Source organism: Hyla sarda, chromosome 6 (assembly GCF_029499605.1).
Source record: "Hyla sarda isolate aHylSar1 chromosome 6, aHylSar1.hap1, whole genome shotgun sequence".
Lineage (NCBI taxonomy): Eukaryota > Metazoa > Chordata > Amphibia > Anura > Hylidae > Hyla > Hyla sarda.
Genome location: NC_079194.1, coordinates 273626814 through 273650110, shown reverse-complemented (window position 1 = coordinate 273650110; position 23297 = coordinate 273626814). Strand labels below are relative to the sequence as shown.

The 23297-nt window shown below is 46.5% G+C and overlaps 1 protein-coding gene across 4 annotated transcripts in view; it reads right to left on the bottom strand.

Moving 5' to 3' along the window:
* LOC130277070 (transmembrane protein 272-like) overlaps positions 1-22586 on the bottom strand; it is a 35423-nt gene extending 12837 nt beyond the window's left edge. Inside the window, exons 1-3 of one of the 4 annotated variants that reach the window (XM_056527349.1) lie at positions 22538-22586; positions 21929-21986; positions 21584-21617 (exon numbers count right to left, since the gene is read on the bottom strand). In XM_056527349.1, coding sequence (XP_056383324.1) covers positions 21584-21617; positions 21929-21937 — 43 coding nt within the window. In that variant the 5' untranslated portion in view covers positions 21938-21986; positions 22538-22586. The other 3 variants (XM_056527351.1, XM_056527348.1, XM_056527350.1) reach the window with 3 other exon arrangements.
* Between the last annotated feature and the right edge of the window lie 711 nt (positions 22587-23297).

Sequence of the window (23297 nt, the reverse complement as noted above, 5' to 3'; positions counted from 1 at the left end):
GCACAAAATCCTTCTGCAACACTGGAGGGATAAATGATTTACTGACTACCTGTTTACACAGCTCTGAACATAGTGTGGGCTGCTGCTGTTTGAGCTTATGTGTGGCGCTGATGGAATAAACCTACGCACTACTAAACAGAAAGGGCAATACTTGCTAATTTCTATACTGACTAATTGCCTAAATTATGTAAGAAAAAGAAAGCCTTTTATTATAAAGAGTCATAATGAATTATGAATAATGTTGTCTTGCTGATTAAATATAAGGCTCATTTTCTGTTCTGTTTCTTTGGATTCCTGATGCACTTGCTTTGCTTCTCTACTTTTTTTTCTGCCTAAAGCAGTGTTTCCCAACCAGGGTGCCTCCAGCTGTTGCAAAACTACAATTCCCAGCATGCCCGGACAGCTGAAAGCTGTCCGGGGATGTTGGGAGTTGTAGTTTTGCAACAGCTAGAGGCGCCCTGGTTGGGAAACACTGGCCTAGAGGGGTACGGCCCCACATAACAGAAATGTAACAGATATTCTGTAGTGCAAATAATACGCAGCATATCTGCATTAAACTCCATAGTGGAAAGGTCACACCAAATTGTGCCGATTTAAAGGGGTACTCCCGTGGAAAACTTTTTTTTTTTTTAACCTCTTCTTCAGGACGTAGGGCGTATGCATACGCCCGTGGGAATTCCAGTCCCCGCAGCTAGCTGGTTGGGGACCGGACTGGGATGCCTGGTGGAATCATTCAGCAGGCATCCCGGCACATTGCCGAGGGGGGTCCTGAGACAAGGCCCGTCGCTACAGGACAGGCAAACCAAGCAATTGCTTGGGGCCCCGAGCTGGCTGAGCCGATGCTTGCCCGTCCTGTAGCAACGGGGCAATCCCCCTAATCACCAGGACCGGATTAACAATCGTGCTCTTGGAATTTGTGCTCCGGGCCCCAGCACCCAGTCAAACAAGAGGGCCCCCCAAATGTCTGACATATTTTTTTTAAATAAACTCATTTGCAGCTTTGGATTTCTTCTCACCTCACCACAATCACGCTCCCCCCACCCCCGCTGCACTTGGTATCTTCCCTCAGCCCGAACTCTTCTCTCAGCCTGCAGCCGTCTGAGCAGGAGGAGGGGGGAGGAGAGAGCACAGAGCTGTGAGGAAAGGAGACCGCAGAGGCTGTACAACATGGGGCCTGACTATAGTAGGTGCCCCTGCATGTATGTATATATATATATATATATATATATATATATATGTGTGTATAAGCAGGTGTGTGTGTGTGTATATGTATGTATTTATATATATATATATATATATATGTATATGTGTGTGTATGTCTATGTACTGTGCCTGTGTGTGTGTGTGTGTGTGTGTTACTACTGTGGATGACTATATGTAAAGTGCATGTGTGTATCTATATCAGTGTTTCCCAACCAGGATGCCTCCAGTTGTTGCAAAACTACAACTCCCAGCATGCCCGGACGGCATGCTGGGAGTTTTAGTTTTGCAACCTCTGTAGGCATCCTGGTTGGGAAACACTGATCTATTCTATCTGTGTGTGTGTATGAAGCATGCATGTGCAGTATGTAATGTGTACAGTGTGTGTGTATGAAGCATGCATGTACAGTATGTAATGTGTACAGTGTGTTGTGTGTGTTTCCCTGAAAATAAACCCTACCCCGAAAGTAAGCCCTAGCAGGATTATGGGGTAGGGCTGCAATATAAGCCCTACCCCGAAAATAAGACCTAGTCCAGGGGTAATCTGCTGGCGGACCGCGGTCCAGATCCGGACCACTGCCGCCAGTAATGCCTGCAGACCCCACAGTAATGCCCGCAGACTCCATAGCCCCCCCCGGCCGCCACAGTAATGCCCGCAGACCCGACACCACGCCTGGCCACCACAGTGCGGTAATGCCCGCAGATTCCACATCCCCCCCGACCACCTGCGTAATGCCCGCAGACCCCACAGCCCCCCTCGGCCACCCCCCCCGCCTCCTTTGGCTGGTCCCGCGGCTTACCGTAATTCAGCCGAGGCAGGGACGCTGACGTTCTAAAACGTCGGCGCGTATGCACGGCCGACGTCACGGACGTGTCCCCTCCCCCGGCTGCTACGGTAAGCTACAGCAGAAGATCTCGCCGCAGGGTACGGTAAGAAAGTGAAATGAGTACCGGTACCCAATTTTATTATGGCAGAGGGGTGGGGGGCACTGTAGGGCAGTGTTTCCCAACCAGTGTGCCTCCAGCTGTTGCAAAACTACAACTCCCAGCATGCCCGGACAGCCAAAGGCTGTCCGGGCATAGTGGGAGTTGTAGTTTTGCAACAGCTGGAGGACATTGGTTGGGAAACACTGCTGTAGGGTATGGTAGGAGTGTGGAGGACGACAGGGGAAGGGGAGGATGGGGGGCTGAAGTAGTATGGGGGGCTGCAGGAGTGTGGAGGATGCCCCCTATCCTCCACACTCCTGGAGCCCCCCATCTTTCACACTCCTGCAGCCCCTCCATCCTCCACACTCCTGCAGCCCCCCATCCTCCACACTCCTGCAGCCCCCCATCCTCCACACTCCTGCAGCCTCCCATCCTCCACACTCCTGCAGCCCCCCATCCTCCACACTCCTGCAGCCTCCCATCCTCCACACTGCTGCAGCCCCCCATCCTCTACACTCCTGCAGCCCCCCCAGACTCCACACTCCTGCAGCCCTCCATCCTTCACACTCCTGCAGCCCCCCATCCTTCACACTCCTGCAGCCTCCCATCCTCCTCACTGCTGCAGCCCCCCATTCTCCACACTGCTGCAGCCCCCCATACCGTAAATAAATAATGTTTATTGTGACTAAAATTAATATAAAACCCGGTCTTATTTTCGGAGAAACACGGTATGAAGCATGCATGGACGGTATGTAATGTGTAGTGTGTGTGTATGAAGCATGCATGTACAGTATGTAATGTGTACAGTGTCTTGTGTGTGTGTATATAATGCATGCAGTGGCGGATTCCCCCCCAGATTAATTTCCCCATCACTATTAAGGACATCCCATGCCCCTGTTAACCCTCTGCGGCCCTCGCAGGGACCGCCGGGAAGTAGCGCACGCCAGGACGTACCGTTCGTGCGCCCATTGAAAAGCAACGCGGAGGAGCGGAGCAGTGAACAGGACATGCGCTGGCCAGCATGGTGAGTGACCAGCGGCACATCTGCTTCAGTGCTCCAACCACCGCTCCTCCAGTCCCGGGACCTACTGCTATGGTGGCCGGACAAAAGGAGCAGTGGTCGGAGCACTGAAGTAGGGCAGTAAACAGGCATACAGCCTCCAGCCATACTACACCTTATGTGGGGGGACTATACTGCACCTAATGTGGGGGAACTATAGCCTAATGTGGGGAGAACTATACTGCACCTAATGTGGAGAACTATACTGCACCTAATGTGGAGAACTATACTGCACCTAATGTGGAGAACTATAGCCTAATGTGGGGAGAACTATACTGCACCTAATGTGGAGAACTATACTGCACCTAATGTGGAGAACTATACTGCACCTAATGTGGGGGAACTATACTGCACCTAACATGGGGGGAACTGTGCCGCACCTAACATGGGGGGAACTGTGCTGCACCTAACGTGGGGGAAACTCTGCCGCACCTAACGTGGGGGCCTCGTATCGACATTCGCTCATGTCGCGCTCCCAGAATTCAAGGTCCAGCGTTACTACGTCCTGACGCCGGCCCTAGAGTGTGTTGTGCGTGAACATCAGGGGGGGGGGGGGGGGGGCTCCATGTCCATTTTGCTTGGGGCCCCCAAATTCCTTCAAACGGCCTTGCCTGAGACCCCCCATGTCGGCGATCGCAGAAAATCGCATGTCAATTCAGACATGCGATTTTCTAATATTCGGGGCTGATCAGGTCTCTGGTGACCCGATCACCCGGAAAATAGGGATGATCGGAGCTGTCAGTGACAGCCCCGATCATCCTGAGGGATAGGAGCAAGGTCGCAGTGGTGCGATCTCCTCCTATCCCCTGCCATTAGTCAGAACTGAATTCTGACCAATGGCAGCGCAGGACAGTGGGTTGCCATGGAAATCCCCCGTTCTGCCCACCCCTGGATGTTGGGCAGAACGGGGGGAGAAGATGCGTGGGGACTGCCGATCGTCGCTGGAGACTGCAGAGATCACGACGCAGGTAGGGAAGCGACGGTGGGGGGGTGAAGGAAAGTTGCAGTAAAGCGATCTTTACTGTGGCAACCACTAGGAAGGCCAAACTGCAACTCCCAGCATGCCCAGACAGCCAAAGTCTGTCTGGGCATGCTGGGAGTTGTAGTTATGCAACATCTGGAGGGTAACAGTTTGGAGACCACTGTTACTGTGATGCCCAAACGGTAGCCCTCCAGATGTTGCCAAACTGCAATTCTCAGCATGCCTAGACTGCCCAGGCATGCTGGGAGTTGTAGTTCTATAACATCTGTCCCTTCAGATTTTGCAATTTTCATGAAATCTTTGAAAATTGCTTTGAAGCCCTCTAATTTAAAAAAAAAAGTAAAAATATGTCCATTTTATGATGCCAACATAAAGTAGATATATTGTATTTGTGAATACAAATAAAATGTATTTGGAATATACATTTTCCTTACAAGCAGAGAGCTTCAAAGTTAGAAAAATGATACATTTTCATGAAATTTTGTGATTTTTCACCAAAAAAGGATGCAAGTAACAACGAATATTTACCACCAAAATAAAGTAGAATATGTCACGAAAAAACAATCTCAGAATCAGAATAATCGGTAAAATCGTTTTAGAGTAATTAATGCGAAAAGCGAGGGTGGTCAGAATTGCGAAAAAGGGCTGCATCCTTAAGGGGTTAAATCAACTGGTGCCAGAAAGTTAAACAGATTTGTAAATTACTTCTATTAAAAAATCTTAATCTTTCCAGTACTTTTTAGGGTCTGTATACTACAGAGTAGGGGTGTCCCGATACCGATACTGGTATCGGGGCCGATACTAGCTGTTTGCCGATACCTGCTGCCGCTCCACTGTCCCATCCTCTGGGCCGCATCATGTCGTCCTATGGAGGAGCATGTAACATATATGTCACTCTGCCTCCTCCCCTGCGCCCGGCGTAACGCTATGGAGGAAGTGGAGTGACGTATATGTCACATGCTCCTCCATAGGACGGAGGAGAACGGGGCAGTGGAGCGGCAGCACCCGACAGAGGACGTGAACTGCCTGCAAGGAGGGGGGCTTCTACTAATGTCTAAAGGGGGGGGGGGGGGAAGGATTAAGATTTTTTAATAGAAGTAATTTACAAATCTGTTTAACTTTCTGGCACCAGTTGATTTAAAAAAAAAAAAAAAGTTTACCACGGGAGTACCCCTTTAAGAATGACCTAATGTAGATTTTTGTAAGGAATATAACAGAGATTTATCATTGCATTTATGGCTCTCATTGAATGTCGCCAATGAGCCTGGGGGGAAATTTTCCAAACTGTCATACATATGTATTTTTATTTTTATTTGACACTTGCAGTTGCCACAAATTTATCAACGTGTGTCTGTAGCAAAAAGTCGCTCAAGCAAAAACACATGGCAAACCTACACCAGCTCACAGTTTTCCTGGAAAATTAATTTCAGAGGGGATTTCCCTCACTTTGCCATACGTGCGACACATTTATTAACACTGTTCTTTTGACCTTTTGATAAATTTGTCACATGTAAGGCAAAACGGAGAGCAAAAAAAATCAAAATACCATACCAAAGACTGAGCTTGATAAATCTCCCCCAAATGCAAGTCAAAATCAATGTATAAAAATATACATAGTTGTGGATTTTGCTCCAGACCCCCAGGGTCTCCACAGAAAATTCTGCCGGGAATGGAGTTTTGTCTTATCCTGGCAGTTTAACTCCCTAAATGTTGCAGTCAAAAGTGACGGTGGCATCTAGACGATGTTGGAGTATAGTTCGGTAGGGATTGGGCAAATAGTATGAAACACCAGTCTTTGACAGTAAACTGCTTAAATGCATTGCTTCTCATGCAGTTTATTGTCCAAAAACAAAACATTGGTACAATGGCTGCAGCCTTCCAGAGTACAGTTCCTATGTGGGCCAGGTTCCTCTCAGCCCCACTAACAGACTAGCTTTCACTTAGTAATCAGCTGAATTCAGCACCTGTGCTGATCAGGGCTTGTCTAAAAATCTGGAAACAGATGGAAAGGCCCCATTCCATAAACATTCCATAGGACCTGCCAAAAGTCCCTAGCAAGTTTAGTTTGGTTAGAGATTTAACTCTTTCTTGGTTTTCCCATATTTCATCCAGCTTTTCCTGAATGAGACATGTCCTCCTGAAACAGTGTCTACTTGACAGGTATCTTTGAGAAATATAGCAATCCCCAACCACCATTCCTGTTACTGTCTAAGAGTGGGTAGTGTACTGGTGCTGGCCGCTCTCGTATCCAAGCCAGATCCGGCACGAACCCCATTCATTTCAATGAGCCGACCGGAGTCAAATGCTGACTTTGGTAGGCTCATTTTTGCCCCGTATATAGTTCTCTAACCGGACCTAAGACTGTGGTATACGACGGTTTTAGGTCCGGTCGGAAAACCGAACAGGGCAAAAATGAGCCGACCAGAGTCAACACTTGACTCCGGTCGGCTCATTGAAATGATTGCAGTTCGTGCCGGATCCGGCTGGGATACGGGAGCGGCCGGTTTTTGCTTCTCCCAACCGGATCCGGTACCTGTACACTACAAACGTAGTGTGAACCTACCCTTACAGCAGTTTCCAGGAAATATGTTACATGTGCCCATATCCTTCTCATCTTGGAAAGTCATCCCTATCCACAAGATAGAGAATAACTATCTCATGCAATCTCAAGAATACAGATCCAAGTCTGTTATTAGACTGGAATAGCGGGTTGCACATGCGTACCACCGCTTCATTCATGCTCCAGAGCAGCTGTGGAGATGCTGTTTCCGGCAGCTCCTATAGAGAATGAATAAAGCGGCGGTGGCATGTATAACCTGCTCCTCCATTCTAATGGGGAACCCAGAACTCTCAAGATTACGGGGAACTTGCTAGGGATCATTTACAAATATTAACCCTTACAAGTCTGTGATACCTCAGTGTATACTAAAATGGCAGTGTAATATACAATACAGTAGTTACACAATTTAACCCATGACACACCAAACACAGATTTAGGTATTTAGAACATAGGTTTTTCAGCCGCACGACCACTTCATGTTTTTGGAGCTGGGACACAGGTAACAGAAAACATGTAACTTTGAGTGTATATGGGAAGTTTGCAAACATTTGTGCATGTGTTTTCTCACTGAAAGTCCCTGTATATAGCGATTTTTCATAGATACTTTTATGTATCTAGGAAATTTGTCACATATGTGGTTAGTGTGCACATGAGTGTAAGTGGCATGTGTGCCTATATACACAGAGCTGTTAGAAAGAATAGCTTTTAATCATGGGGATGGGGCTTCACAAAAAGCAAGATAACACTTCTTGAGCCTGCATGGAAAATAGGCAGGCAGACCACAGATTGGATAATGGCTATAACAAATAAACAGTAAACAATCATGATACAAATAAATTATTGTTGTATATGTATTTTGTGGCACACACTTGATGCAAAATAGAGGATATACTTATGTTATATATATATATATATATATATATATAGAGAGAGAGAGAAAGAGAGAGAGATATGCATGCAGACAACAGAAATTCTGTATATAGAGAGAAGAAATAATTGGGAATAAGTTGTTTATGGCTTATTCCACACACAGTATTTTTTTTTTGTCAAAACATTATAGTGGAATGAACACAGAGAAAAAGTATAATGGAAAGACTTGCAGCTTTTTCTGTGTTTTTGAACCCATTAATGATTCCTGAATTTGGTCCTGACCAAAGTACTATGTGTGAACCCAGCCTTAAATAGTACCTGTCATTAGTAATAAAAATAAATGTGTTACAGATTAGCCTATTAGACTTATAGGCTTCTTATTTTACTAATATACCTCTTAATAAAATGTTGTAGCTTTATGTGTTAAATTAACCCCTAAAAGTTTGGCCACCAGGGGTCTTCCTTCTGGTTCTGCCTGCAGTCCTGCTTGCAGATTGTCTCCTGCAGCAGCCTGGCAAAAGTCAGGAAATGCAGGCGGGACCTCAGCTCAGCACAGTGTATAGTGCTGAATACTTCAGCTCCCTTTCCCTTTGAGCTGAGCTAGACAGTAGCGTCATGATGCCTTTAGTGCATAGCACTGAATATTTCTGCTCCCTTTGCCAGCTGCTGGGCAGAGCTAATGCACTGAAGAGTTCAGTACTGAATGTTGGGGGGGGGGGGGGGGGGGGTGCGGTCTCAGCCAATCACAGCCCATGTCACACTGAACTGCTCAGGGCTGTGTGTAGCAAAGTGAACGAGGAAGCTTTGCCCAGCAGGGCTTCAGATGATGTCCCGTCTGCTGGGTAACTCCCCTTCCCAGTCTGTGGAGCTGACTGAGACTGAGCAGAAAATACAGAACAATATCAAGGTAGAAAAGGCAAGCAGCAATTCAGGTGGCCAAGCTGCAGAGCTGGGTTAAAGCACACTATTACTTGGATGCTCTATGATGGAGAAGATGATTGTGGACTTGTGTGCTAATTTTCACATTTTTCTGAGCAGCAATGTTCTGACCTGTAATTTCAGAGAAAACTATGTATGCAGAATATTGTGTAATCCAATATGGCTGCCACACCATGGGTTTTATTGTAGTACAGAAAGTCATCACAAACGTGTGCTAATTGTCACATTGCTCTGACCAGAAATTTTAGAGAAAACTATTTATGCCACAAAAACCAAGATGGCGGCCTTACCATGTGACCTATGACCTTTACATTACATAAGAATATGCACAGCTTGTGGGTTTACCACTTTGCAAAGTCTCATGTGTTTTGGAGTAACAGTGCAGTGCATATAAGCATTCTCCGCCCCCATGTGACATCACACTCCGCCCCCTCAATGCAAGCCTATGGGAGGGGGCGTGACAGCTGTCACGCCCCCTCCCATAGGCTTGCATTGTGGTGGCGGAGCCGTGACGTCTTGATACTCCGACATCGTGATTCATCAGAGCCGGAGTACTGTTCGCTCCGCAGGCTGATGATCTCTCCATTTGAGACCACGTTTTTTGTTGTTTGTTTAAATTTTATACTTGGAGGTGTGTAAACTCCATAGTTAATGCGGCTTGAATATCTTCAAGGCAGCATTAGGGTAGCACCTGTGAGGCCATGCACCTATATTAGCCAACTCAGATGGGTCTTGCAGCTTGCCTCCCTCCTCCCATTGCATGTGTGCTCAGTCACGCTGGTGGGTACCTGGGAGGAGGCTGTGAGTCGACCGAATGCTGCCGTAATTGCCCACTGGCCCCTGTTTTGCTTATCACGCACAGGTAGGATTAGCGTTAGGTCCCACGCCATTTTGAGAAACCTTGGCATTGGTGTGCGGGCTCTGGTATGTCCTTCATACAAGGATATACTGGCGAATGTCTCAATTTTAACATCAGTGTTGAGGGATAGCCAATGTCATTGTTTACATCTCCCACAGTAGTGCACCCATATTCCTGTATTGATGATAACAGGGTGCTGCACGAAAGAGATACCAATTCTACATAGACACGGTGCAGGCAATATAACTACAGTACAATTAAATACAAGGATTCACAATTAATGTCTTGTTTGTTTTCATTCACATTTTTTATTGTTTCCATATGACCTAGACCACTATGAAACATTTTTGGCCACAATTTGTATATGCAGAGCATGCTTCCTAGAGCATCTTACTATCCTCATTTGGTCCCTTCAGCACCCTCCCTTCTTAATATCCCCTTTATACTGTTATTGTTGTGCTGTACAGTGCCACCAATAGACAGCACCCTGAAAACTAAAGTGACAAGTAAAGTGCCCCCAAAGGTAATACTGCCAGATAGTGCCCCACATTGTTACCACAACAGCAGTAGTTACTAGGTGGTAACTCTGCCCCAGACAGCAAAATGTCTGCCCTTTGTGCCTCACAAATTAACAGTAAAATATTTTGTACCCCACAGTAATAGTGCAACACACAGTAAGAATGATCTTCTTTGAATCCATAAACAGTAATAGTGCCTCTCGTAGGTACCACAATAAAAGTGTTCATCTTAGAACCCCCACCCCCATTGCATTGTCCTGGTATCTTGTTGGCCACAAACCATGGGTTCAGATGGTCACAAATCAAAAGTTGTTCCATCAACAATCTGGGGCACCTCACTGAGCATGGGGGCCCTGAACAATTTCACAGTTTGCTAGCCAACCAAAATACCCACCTGAGATATGGTAGCAAAGAGAAACATGTTAACAGATGAGGCAACCAAAATGCAGCTGTAGTGGTGACACTGTATCTGGCTCGCGATTTTCCATTTTTACTATATCTGATGACTAAGCAGACAATCATCAGAGAAGGCAAGGAAAACAGGAAAAGCATGTAGAAAAAAATTGGTTGTTTTTTATTATTATTTTTTGCATTGTAATTGGCTGAAAAAGGAGCATGTCAATTATTTTACATCTACGCCCCCGCATTCTCTGGTCCCTGCGTTGTAGCTGAATGTCTCCTCCATCCATAAAACGGCCGGCTATGGAGGAGTATGTGAAGAACATGTCACTCTGTCGCCTCTATAGTAGTACATTGCGCAGAACTAAAAAGTGCAGGCGCAGTGGAGAAGGCAGAATGACGTGTGTTATTCACATGCTCCTCCATAGTAGCCAATCTAATGGATGGAGGAGCTGTCTAAACGCAATGCAGGGACCGGGGATTTCTGAGGGCAGAGCCACACGGTCATACAGAAAACTTCATAAGTGGCAACCAACTCTTTTATTTTCTGATTCTACTTCGGACATGTCTATTCTTTAAGCAGAAATGAGAGAGAATCTGTCAGCCCCGTACCAAGTAAGGAACTGCAAATCCTGGCAAGTAGGTGCTAGGGAGATATACCTGACAGGACCTTTACTGCTACTGATCGTTGTTTATAAACTTGACCATTTTGTTACCAGTCTGCATTTTGATGAGGCACTAACAGATGGTACCAGTAGGATAATGCCTATGACACTGCTGTAAGTTTTCCTTTAAAAAGATAAACAAAAAAAGTATTGTAATTGGAATCGTTGAGTACTTGAAAAAAAGATTTTGCCGTTTGGAGGATTTCATCCAAAAGGTCATTTCCTTTCCACCCTATGAGGGCAGTGTAATCAAGTTTCTAGCTCCAGGAGTGTTGCTTAGCCAGTGGAGGGGAAAGCTGAACAAGGACCCCTCTGCATACACTTCTCTTTTTGACACCTACGGTCAGAGATATGTACTGTGTGGCTAAACACACCACAGAACTTCTATAAAGTATGCCCTGGGAATAGGGTATCATGGTGCAAACCCATGAGTAAAAGTATTTCCACCACAGAAAGCCAAACTGTGTAGGTTTCTCCAGTATTATATTTTCCTCTGCATCTACACTGGTACACCACTTTTGTGTATGAAAAGCAGTTTATTTGCTATGAAATTAACTTTTAAGTAATAGTGACCAACTTCTCACTTATTTGCTTAAAGTGTACCTGTCATCAACAAAAACTTTTTATATAACTTAGATAATAACATTATATGTATATTTGTAATATACATTGGTTAAAAAATATGTATATTTTTGTCCCTGCAGCTATTGCCTGTATGTCTCTATGAGGAGTCCAAATACAGTAACTGAGGGTGGACAAGCAGGGCTCTGTACACTGAGGAGGCCATACCATGACTGTCTATCCTTTTAACCCCATAGCAGCTATTGATGCAGAGGTATTCTTTGCAGCATGAGATGATGCATTGTCATGCATGGAGATGATTTTATTATGGAAAGCATAGTTCTTACTTCTGTACCAGGGAAGAAAGTGGTCAGTCAGAAACTCCACATACTTTGCAGAGGTCATCTTTACACCTTTGGGGACCCTAAAGGGGCCAACCAGCTCTCTTCCCATGATTCAAGCTCAAAACATGACTTCACCACCGCCTTGCTGATGTCGCAGCCTTGTTGGAACAGGGTGGCCGTCCACCAACCATCCACTACTCCATCCATCTGGGTCATCCAGGGTTGCACAGCACTCATTAGTGAACAGAGCTGTTAGAAAATTAGTCTTCATGTATTTTTCTACCCAATGCAGCCGTTTCTGCTTGTGAACATTGGTTAGTGGTGGTTGAATAGGTTTTATGCATAGTTGCAAGACTCTGGAGGACTCTACACCGTGTGACTCCAGAGGCAACAGCAGCTTCAGATATCTGTTTTCTGCTATGTAATGGTATTTTAGCAGCTGATCTCTTGATCCGATGTATGGATCTGGCAGAATACTTCCTCAATGTGCCTTTATCTGCACGAACCCGAACCTGTGCTCTGAATCTGCCGCAAATCTCTCAATAGTGTGATGATCACGCTTACATTTTCGTGAAATAGCTAATGCTTTCATACCTCGTCCAAGGCATTGAACTATTTCACTATTTTCGGCAGCAGAGAGATCCTTTTTCTTTCTGCTCTGCTTAATAATGTGGAACACCCACCTTTAGTAGTTTTTCCTTAAATTGGGCTCATCTGGCTTATCACAGGTGTCCGAGATTGTTTTCAGTGATCAAAGGAGCCCTGAGAAACAATGCCATCCACAATTTTCCTCTGCATCTACAATGCCATTTCAGTTAAGCTGGAAAACTAAATATGTAATCTTTGTGACACTTAAATAGAATTTGCATAATAATTTGGAACAGGGTGTATACTGTGTAATAGTGCGGTTAGGCATCTCCAGAGTTATACCCATTTGTAGGGTACCACTTGTGTCACGATGCCGGCTGGCAGGTAGTGGACCCTCTGTGCCAGAGAGGGATTGGCGTGGACCGTGCTAGTGGACCGGTTCTAAGCCACTACTGGTTTTCACCAGAGCCCGCCGCAAAGCGGGATGGTCTTGCTGCGGCGGTAGTGACCAGGTCGTATCCACTAGCAACGGCTCACCTCTCTGGCTGCTGAAGATAGGCGCGGTACAAGGGAGTAGGCAGAAGCAAGGTCGGACGTAGCAGAAGGTCGGGGCAGGCAGCAAGGATCGTAGTCAGGGGCAACGGCAGAAGGTCTGGAAACACAGGCAAGGAACACACAAGGAACGCTTTCACTGGCACTAAGGCAACAAGATCCGGCAAGGGAGTGCAAGGGAAGTGAGGTAATATAGGGAAGTGCACAGGTGAAAACCCTAATTGGAACCACTGCGCCAATCAGCGGCGCAGTGGCCCTTTAAATCGCAGAGACCCGGCGCGCGCGCGCCCTAGGGAGCGGGGCCGCGCGCGCCGGGACAGAACAGACGGGGAGCGAGTCAGGTAGGGGAGCCGGGGTGCGCATCGCGAGCGGGCGCTACCCGCATCGCGAATCGCATCCCGGCTGGCAGCGGGATCGCAGCGCCCCGGGTCAGAGGACGTGACCGGAGCGCTGCAGCGGAGGGAGTGAAGCGAGCGCTCCGGGGAGGAGCGGGGACCCGGAGCGCTCGGCGTAACAGTACCCCCCCCCTTGGGTCTCCCCCTCTTCTTGGAGCCTGAGAACCTGAGGAGCAGACTTTTGTCAAGGATGTTGTCCTCAGGTTCCCAGGATCTCTCTTCAGGACCACAACCCTCCCAGTCTACTAAAAAAAAATTTTTCCCTCTGACCTTTTTGGCAGCCAAAATTTCCTTGACCGAGAAGACGTCCGAGGAGCCGGAAACAGGAGTGGGAGGAACAGATTTGGGAGAAAAACGGTTGAGGATGAGTGGTTTGAGAAGAGAGACGTGAAAGGCATTAGGGATACGAAGAGAAGGAGGAAGAAGAAGTTTATAAGAGACAGGATTAATTTGACACAAAATTTTGAAAGGACCAAGATAGCGTGGTCCCAACTTGTAGCTAGGGACACGGAAGCGGACATATTTAGCGGAGAGCCATACCTTGTCTCCAGGGGAAAAAACGGGGGGAGCTCTTCTTTTCTTATCCGCGAACCTCTTCATGCGTGAAGAAGCCTGTAAGAGAGAATTTTGGGTCTCTCTCCATATAATGGAAAGGTCACGAGAAATTTCATCCACAGCGGGCAGACCAGAGGGCAAGGGGGTAGGGAGGGGGGGAAGAGGGTGACGGCCGTACACCACGAAAAATGGGGATTTGGAGGAAGATTCAGAGACCCTGAAGTTATACGAGAATTCGGCCCATGGAAGGAGATCTGCCCAGTCATCCTGGCGGGAGGAAACAAAATGTCGCAAATAATCACCCAGGATCTGGTTAATTCTTTCTACTTGTCCATTGGACTGGGGATGATATGCAGAGGAAAAATTTAATTTAATCTTGAGTTGTTTACAGAGAGCCCTCCAGAATTTAGACACGAATTGGACCCCTCTATCCGAGACAATCTGCGTAGGCAACCCGTGAAGACGAAAAATGTGTACAAAAAATTGTTTAGCCAACTGAGGCGCAGAAGGAAGACCAGGAAGAGGGATGAAATGTGCCATTTTGGAGAATCGATCAACGACCACCCAAATAACGGTGTTGCCACGGGAAGGGGGTAAATCAGTAATAAAATCCATACCAATCAGGGACCAAGGCTGTTCGGGGACAGGCAGAGGATGAAGAAAACCAGCGGGCTTCTGGCGAGGAGTCTTATCCCGGGCACAGATAGTGCAGGCTCGCACAAAGTCCCCAACATCCGTCTCCAGAGTCGGCCACCAATAGAAGCGGGAGATGAGTTGCACAGATTTCTTGATGCCCGCATGACCTGCGAGATGGGAGGAGTGACCCCATTTGAGGATTCCGAGGCGTTGGCGTGGAGAAACAAAGGTCTTTCCTGGAGGAGTCTGCCTGATGGAGGCAGGAGAAGTGGAGATCAGGCAGTCAGGTGGAATGATGTGTTGCGGAGGGAGATCAACTTCTGAGGCATCCGAGGAACGAGAGAGAGCATCGGCCCTAATGTTCTTATCGGCAGGACGAAAGTGAATCTCAAAATTAAATCGGGCAAAGAACAGAGACCACCGGGCCTGGCGAGGATTCAGCCGTTGGGCAGACTGGAGGTAGGAGAGGTTCTTGTGGTCGGTGTAGATAATAACAGGAAATCTTGATCCCTCCAGCAGATGCCTCCATTCCTCAAGTGCTAATTTAATGGCTAGAAGCTCTCGATCCCCGATGGAGTAGTTCCTCTCCGCTGGAGAGAAGGTCCTAGAGAAAAAACCACAAGTGACAGCATGCCCGGAAGAATTTTTTTGTAGAAGAACAGCTCCAGCTCCCACTGAGGAGGCATCAACCTCCAATAGGAAGGGTTTGGAAGGGTCAGGTCTGGAGAGCACGGGAGCCGAAGAAAAGGCAGACTTGAGTCGTTTAAAGGAGTCTTCTGCTTGAGGAGGCCAGGACTTGGGATCAGCATTTTTTTTGGTTAAAGCCACGATAGGAGCCACAATGGTAGAAAAATGTGGAATAAATTGCCTGTAATAATTGGCGAACCCCAAAAAGCGTTGGATAGCACGGAGTCCGGAGGGGCGTGGCCAATCTAAGACGGCAGAGAGTTTGTCTGGATCCATCTGTAGTCCCTGGCCAGAGACCAAATATCCTAGAAAAGGAAGAGATTGGCATTCAAACAGACATTTCTCAATTTTGGCATAGAGTTGGTTGTCACGAAGTCTCTGAAGAACCATACGGACATGCTGGCGGTGTTCTTCTAGATTGGCAGAAAAAATTAGGATATCGTCCAGATATACAACAACACAGGAGTATAACAGATCACGAAAAATTTCATTGACAAAGTCTTGGAAGACGGCAGGGGCATTGCACAGTCCAAAGGGCATGACCAGATACTCAAAGTGTCCATCTCTGGTGTTAAATGCCGTTTTCCACTCGTCCCCCTCTCTGATGCGGATGAGGTTATAGGCGCCTCTTAAGTCCAATTTAGTGAAGATGTGGGCACCTTGGAGGCGATCAAAGAGTTCAGAGATGAGGGGTAAGGGGTAGCGGTTCTTAACCGTGATTTTATTAAGACCGCGGTAGTCAATGCAAGGACGTAGGGAGCCATCTTTTTTGGACACAAAGAAAAATCCGGCTCCGGCAGGAGAGGAGGATTTACGGATAAAGCCCTTTTTTAGATTCTCCTGGACGTATTCGGACATGGCAAGAGTCTCTGGGGCAGAGAGAGGATAAATTCTGCCCCGGGGTGGAGTAGTACCCGGGAGGAGGTCGATAGGGCAATCATAAGGCCTGTGAGGAGGTAGAGTCTCAGCTTGTTTTTTGCAGAAAACATCCGCGAAGTCCATATAGGCCTTAGGGAGACCGGTTACTGGAGGAACCACAGAGTTACGGCAAGGGTTACTGGGAACCGGTTTTAGACAGTTCTTGGAACAAGAGGACCCCCAACTCTTGATCTCCCCAGTGGACCAATCCAGGGTTGGGGAATGAAGTTGAAGCCAGGGAAGTCCAAGGAGAATCTCCGAGGTGCAATTGGGGAGGACCAAAAGTTCAATCCTCTCATGATGAGATCCGATGCTCATAAGAAGGGGCTCCGTGCGGAAACGTATGGTACAGTCCAATCTTTCATTATTTACACAATTGATGTAGAGGGGTCTGGCGAGACTGGTCACCGGGATGTTGAACCTGTTGACGAGAGAGGCCAAAATAAAATTTCCTGCAGATCCAGAGTCCAAGAAGGCCACTGTAGAGAAGGAGAAGGCAGAGGCAGACATCCGCACAGGCACAGTAAGACGTGGAGAAGCAGAGTAGACATCAAGGACTGTCTCACCTTTGTGCGGAGTCAGCGTACGTCTTTCCAGGCGGGGAGGACGGATAGGACAATCCCTCAGGAAGTGTTCGGTACTAGCACAGTACAGGCAGAGGTTCTCCATACGGCGTCGTGTCCTCTCTTGAGGTGTCAGGCGAGACCGGTCGACCTGCATAGCCTCCACGGCGGGAGGCACAGGAACAGATTGCAGGGGACCAGAGGAGAGAGGAGCCGAGGAGACGAAACGCCTCGTGCGAACAGAGTCCATATCTTGGCGGAGTTCCTGACGCCTTTCAGAAAAACGCATGTCAATGCGAGTGGCTAGGTGAATAAGTTCATGTAGATTAGCAGGAATTTCTCGTGCGGCCAGAACATCTTTAATGTTGCTGGATAGGCCTTTTTTGAAGGTCGCGCAGAGGGCCTCATTATTCCAGGACAATTCTGAAGCAAGTGTACGGAATTGTACGGCATACTCGCCAACGGAAGAATTACCCTGGACCAGGTTCAACAGGGCAGTCTCAGCAGAAGAGGCTCGGGCAGGTTCCTCAAAGACACTTCGGATTTCCGAGAAGAAGGAGTGTACAGAGGCAGTGACGGGGTCATTGCGGTCCCAGAGCGGTGTGGCCCATGACAGGGCTTTTCCGGACAGAAGACTGACTACGAAAGCCACCTTAGACCTTTCAGTGGGAAACAGGTCTGACATCATCTCCAGATGCAGGGAACATTGGGAAAGAAAGCCACGGCAAAACTTAGATTCCCCATCAAATTTATCCGGCAAGGATAAGCGTATCCCAGGAGCGGCCACTCGCTGCGGAGGAGGTGCAGGAGCTGGCGGAGGAGATGACTGCTGAAGCTGTGGTAGCAACTGTTGTAGCATAACGGTCAGTTGAGACAGCTGTTGGCCTTGTTGCGCTATCTGTTGTGACTGCTGGGCGACCACCGTGGTGAGGTCAGCGACAACTGGCAGAGGAACTTCAGCGGGATCCATGGCCGGATCTACTGTCACGATGCCGGCTGGCAGGTAGTGGACCCTCTGTGCCAGAGAGGGATTGGCGTGGACCGTGCTAGTGGACCGGTTCTAAGCCACTACTGGTTTTCACCAGAGCCCGCCGCAAAGCGGGATGGTCTTGCTGCGGCGGTAGTGACCAGGTCGTATCCACTAGCAACGGCTCACCTCTCTGGCTGCTGAAGATAGGCGCGGTACAAGGGAGTAGGCAGAAGCAAGGTCGGACGTAGCAGAAGGTCGGGGCAGGCAGCAAGGATCGTAGTCAGGGGCAACGGCAGAAGGTCTGGAAACACAGGCAAGGAACACACAAGGAACGCTTTCACTGGCACTAAGGCAACAAGATCCGGCAAGGGAGTGCAAGGGAAGTGAGGTAATATAGGGAAGTGCACAGGTGAAAACCCTAATTGGAACCACTGCGCCAATCAGCGGCGCAGTGGCCCTTTAAATCGCAGAGACCCGGCGCGCGCGCGCCCTAGGGAGCGGGGCCGCGCGCGCCGGGACAGAACAGACGGGGAGCGAGTCAGGTAGGGGAGCCGGGGTGCGCATCGCGAGCGGGCGCTACCCGCATCGCGAATCGCATCCCGGCTGGCAGCGGGATCGCAGCGCCCCGGGTCAGAGGACGTGACCGGAGCGCTGCAGCGGAGGGAGTGAAGCGAGCGCTCCGGGGAGGAGCGGGGACCCGGAGCGCTCGGCGTAACAACTTGTCCTGTGGCATTGTCACTGCAGTGGAGCAGGGTCACCCAACTCCCCTGCCTCATCAATATTCCCCCCCACTGGCCCGCCCCCTTCCATGACATGGCAACTGTGAGGGTGTACAGTATGGTGGAGCAGAGCGCTCTCCCCCTGGCTCTCATATTATGGAAGGGGCTGGACTGGGTTGGCATACTGATGAGGCAGAGGAGCTGGGCAACCTGGTTCCCCGCCTCTATTGTGGGCTGGAGCGCAATGGCAACAGACCTACTAATTGAGTGTCTTGCTGGGATTTGCACATCAGACAAGTGTCCAGAGTTTACATTCCTGTACAGGAACAACTCTATTGGCAAAAGGATTGTTGGGCTTTCATGGGACTCTTAGTTTAGCAACACCTTTAAGTCATGTGACATTACCATCTACATCTCCAACTTTCTGCTATCCTGCACTACAATCCCTATCAACCCCTTGAGAGCCACAAAAGGAATTATATTGCCATTTTTGAGGAAAGCCATATAGTAAGCCAGCTGGATAAAAAGTAATTTTCACTAGGGTTCAACGTAGAAGCGCTGTATTAACCATTCCAGACATCACTCATATCCAACCAATTTCTAGAGGTGTATTATGAACATAGATAAAAACAATACATTTTTTTTTATATTCCTCATTAATTTTGACTAGCAGGACTTGATGGTGAGACTACTATTATGGTAGTGTATACTTGTGTTCCAACAGGATAAGTTCAGCATGCTAGTTACAGTAACAGCATAGCTTGTGGTGCTACGCTGCTTACACATCTCCCAATAACCTCTATTGCCCTTTTTAAGCCAAAGTCAGTCAGAAGTGCATTTAGTAGGAAGGAGAAGTAGAAATCCTTCCTTCATAATTCCCATTCCTTTTGAATACACTTCTGGCTTTGGCTCAAAAACTGCAGTGGCAGTTTTCAGAAAAACGCCAGAAAGAAACCTGTGTGGAAACCTAGCCTTAGAGTAACGTGAAGTACAGAAAACAGACCATTTGGCTGTTTTTGGCTTCCCAACCATCCTGGTTCTATAAGCAGACCAGATAGGGCCAGGGTTCCCTCGTTCTGAAGATAAGTGCGAGGGGACCCGCATCTTCCAGACATCTATGACATATTTTTTGCCTATGCCATGTCCAGATGGGAATACCCCATTTAAAAAAGTAATTAAAGGAGGTTTCCTTTTGTTGCAAGTGCCTACACGTGCATTGCTACATCTCTATTTTTTGTGAAATAATGGCTAAATGCTATAATTGCTTGCAGTTGAGATGTAATAATATACCAATAGAAGTCCGTAGAACCCAACGGCATCCCAATAAGGATTCCAATGGAAAAAGAACTGTTGATCCATTGATCCATGATCCATTGGAACAGAGATTAGCATTTAGAAAGAGATGGTTTAATCGTGGCGCTCCCTGGAGAATCTGGACTAAAGGGTGTATTGTCTCATGGACAGTACATTCATATATAAAAAGTTTTTTGTACATAAAAGAATGGACTTTGCGTTTTCTTTCCTTCCTTGATCAAAATTATGGATGACATTTATCAAGCCAGTGCCACAAATCTTCAATTTAAAGGGGTACCCCACCTAGACATCTTATCCCCTATCCAAAGGAACGAATTTCGCTCCGTGCCATTTGACTAACGATGTGAGGCAGAGGCTTGTGACGTCATGGTCACGTCCCACTAGTGACGTCACGGCCATGCCCCCTCAATGCAAGTCTATGGGAGGGGGTGTGACGGCCGTCACACCCCTTCCCATAGACTTGCATTGAGGGGGCATGGCTGTGATGTCACGAGTTGGTTGGGACCCCCGTGAGCAGACATCTTATCCCCTATCCTTTGTATAGGGGATAAGATGTCTAGGGTTGGAGTACCCCTTTAAGCCTCGTGAGCAGCATAAATGCTACAAAGTCCAATATTTTCATAGAGAAATGGTGATGCTTGCTCAAAAATCACAGTTTATATTTAAAGACATTCTATATTATGACTATTTTATTTGTCTTAGTCAACTTTTATCTACTATATCTCTATCTCTACTATATCTCCCATTGTCCTATTTTGAAGAATTGTTTTTGTATTGGTTATTACAGTTATAATTCCATTGATTTATACATTACTCACATACTTATCATAGGTTTTAGAACACAACAAGAAAAATGTGTTTATGTATCTTTTATTTTCTGTATCTAACTTTTCTGTAATAATTTTATTGAAAAAATGGAATAAAAATTATTGAAAAAGAATAAAAATCGAATTTTCTGCGCAAAAATTAGCAAATTTGTAGCATTAATCTGCTTGTGCCAAGGGGACAGGAAGGAATCTGGAGAGGGTCTCCACTACGCATGGAGGGAGCATGCCCTTCTCACATGCAACTTTAAAATATATACATCAACTCAATAGGTGGCGTATATTTGTGTGCCGGGTGCAATGTGAGCCAGTGAGCCGCTGGATTTACTAAAAGGCGTGTGCCTTATAAAATGGGTGCCTGACCAAAAATGGGTGGAGCTTTACTTACCTGTAGCGCGCCAAAAACACTACACATAGTAAATCTCCCACTATATGTCTGCACTGTACAGCTACAGTTTCTATATATTGGTGAAACATATAGCTTATGTGTAATTACACAACATTACTTATCTACTAATGCCTAATAATTGGAAATACCTTTTTTTTTTTTGCTTTGCAGAAACTGTGTGCTAGAACCTTGTACTATGCAAATAGAGGGGGCTTTGCTATAGCAGTAGAAAGAAGGAGGTTGGGGGGCTAATTTTCTCAATTCCTATTTTCTTACAACATCAATGCATCATGAAGAAAGCTGTAAGCTATTTCACCACATCTTTGCTGTAATAAAGGACATATTTAATGACATAATAAACCATTTCACTAGAATGTCATTATAAAAGCACAGCCAGTCAATAGTAAATGATCGCATATCGGTAGTTGTTTCATTCAGTTTGTGTTTCATGTATCTGCCATACACAATACACTGAGGAATGACACGGCCTGTTGCAGATAACACGTCATTGCACTTCTGCATTATACAAGGACATCTAGCAGGGCCTGAGCTCACAGGGATTATGGTCAGCAGAATAGATGTTTACTTACCAGTGTAAAGGTCTGGCTTGCAGCATACTTTGTTCTGGAAGACAAAATGCAAGACATCAGATTTCCCAAAAAATCCAATCCAAAAATACTGCATTTCCCTAACTGCAACTTTCTGTATCACCATGAAAGCAACAGGTGTGGAACTGTGAAGATGTGAGAAGCGATAGCATTCCAGCACTGAAGGCTTCTCCTCAGAGACTTGAAGCCGGTACAAATGACTTAATGACAGTGACAACGACACATTATTATTGTCAGTGAACAATGGTTATAGTAAAGCTAGAAATCCATTCTTATCCATTTTCTACTACCAATTTGTAACCCTCTACAAGTCATGCAGATTCTTACCCCTGCCATTGCTGGTTAGGTTGGTGTACCCAGGCTTGTGAGGGACCAACCAGATAATCTGAGGAGAAAAAGAAAAATGTGGAGACAGAAGAGATTATTTCACTAACACAGAGTATAACAATGGAAACACAGATTCAGCTATGTCTTATATGCGAGGAAGCGACAAGTGTCATTTTGATGCTGAAATAAGAGGTTAAACGGAAGTGTTCTCTTAAATCACATTTAGTGAGAGGAAATAAAGACATATGAAGGATCTCTTGACTCATCCATAGAAGCCAGAATCATTCTCAAGACTTAAGTACTAAATTCTTCAATTGCAGCATCATTATCTGGTCTGGTCTTTCCTTCTTCTGTCTCTTGTTCTATTATCTCACTTTCTTGTTAAAATCTTATCCTCTTAGAATGCCCCTTTTCCTGTCAACATTCAATGTGATGTTCAGTCACCCTCATCCCCTCTCTGTCTGCTCCACTGCTTGTCATCGGAAAAAAAAAAAAACAGAAAACACTCTGCAGTTGAGATTTCTTGTGCTATTCCAAAAGGTGTCAGTCCTGCCCTGTTGCTTGCCCTCACAAGTGGCACTCCCCCTCCTACTCGAATCCTTTTCCCACCCCTGGAGTCGAAGGAGTGTATCTTTGAGTGCGTTGAAATGTCTTCTTCCCATAGCAACAGCAGAGAATACTGTATGAGCTGAACAGTGGAGCAACACCTCCCTCCTTCTCAATGAATCGCCCTCCCCCTATAAGAAGCTTTATCTATCTATCTACCATCTATTTATTTATCTATCTATCTATTAGTCTATCTTCATCTATCTATATATCCATTCTAATCAAATATTTCAGTCTTCCTTTGCCTGTATGCCCATGTACCTGTGCATGTGCCTGTTTGCTGCAGCCATACAACATACATATAATAGTACGTGCTTTTAACTCTTTTACCTGCTGTATGTTGATTTGTTTCTATGACTACCCCTCTATTACTTGCTAAAGCTTCACAAATCTTATCCAAACTGGATACTGCATGTAAAAAAATAGAGAATACTCACTTTGGGTATAGAAATACAGATGTCAGTGTGTGTGGTAACATGGTTCTTGTTCCTTTTGTATTTTTCTGAGTACAGAGATCATAATTGCACAATTTCTCAGCCTCATTTCCTGCCAAAATTTGGAAATGTAACCCCTTATATAGTGTAATCATGTACATTTTTGGAGTAAACCATATCCTTCATGGCAAATAAATGCAAATAGACTGATAGATACAATTCGGCCCTTATCAGAAAGTTACACAGCATGAGAGTTCCTACTATTGCAAAGACAATCCAGTCCACAGGGAATGCACCTTTGTATCTCCAGGCTAGTCATTCACCTGGCA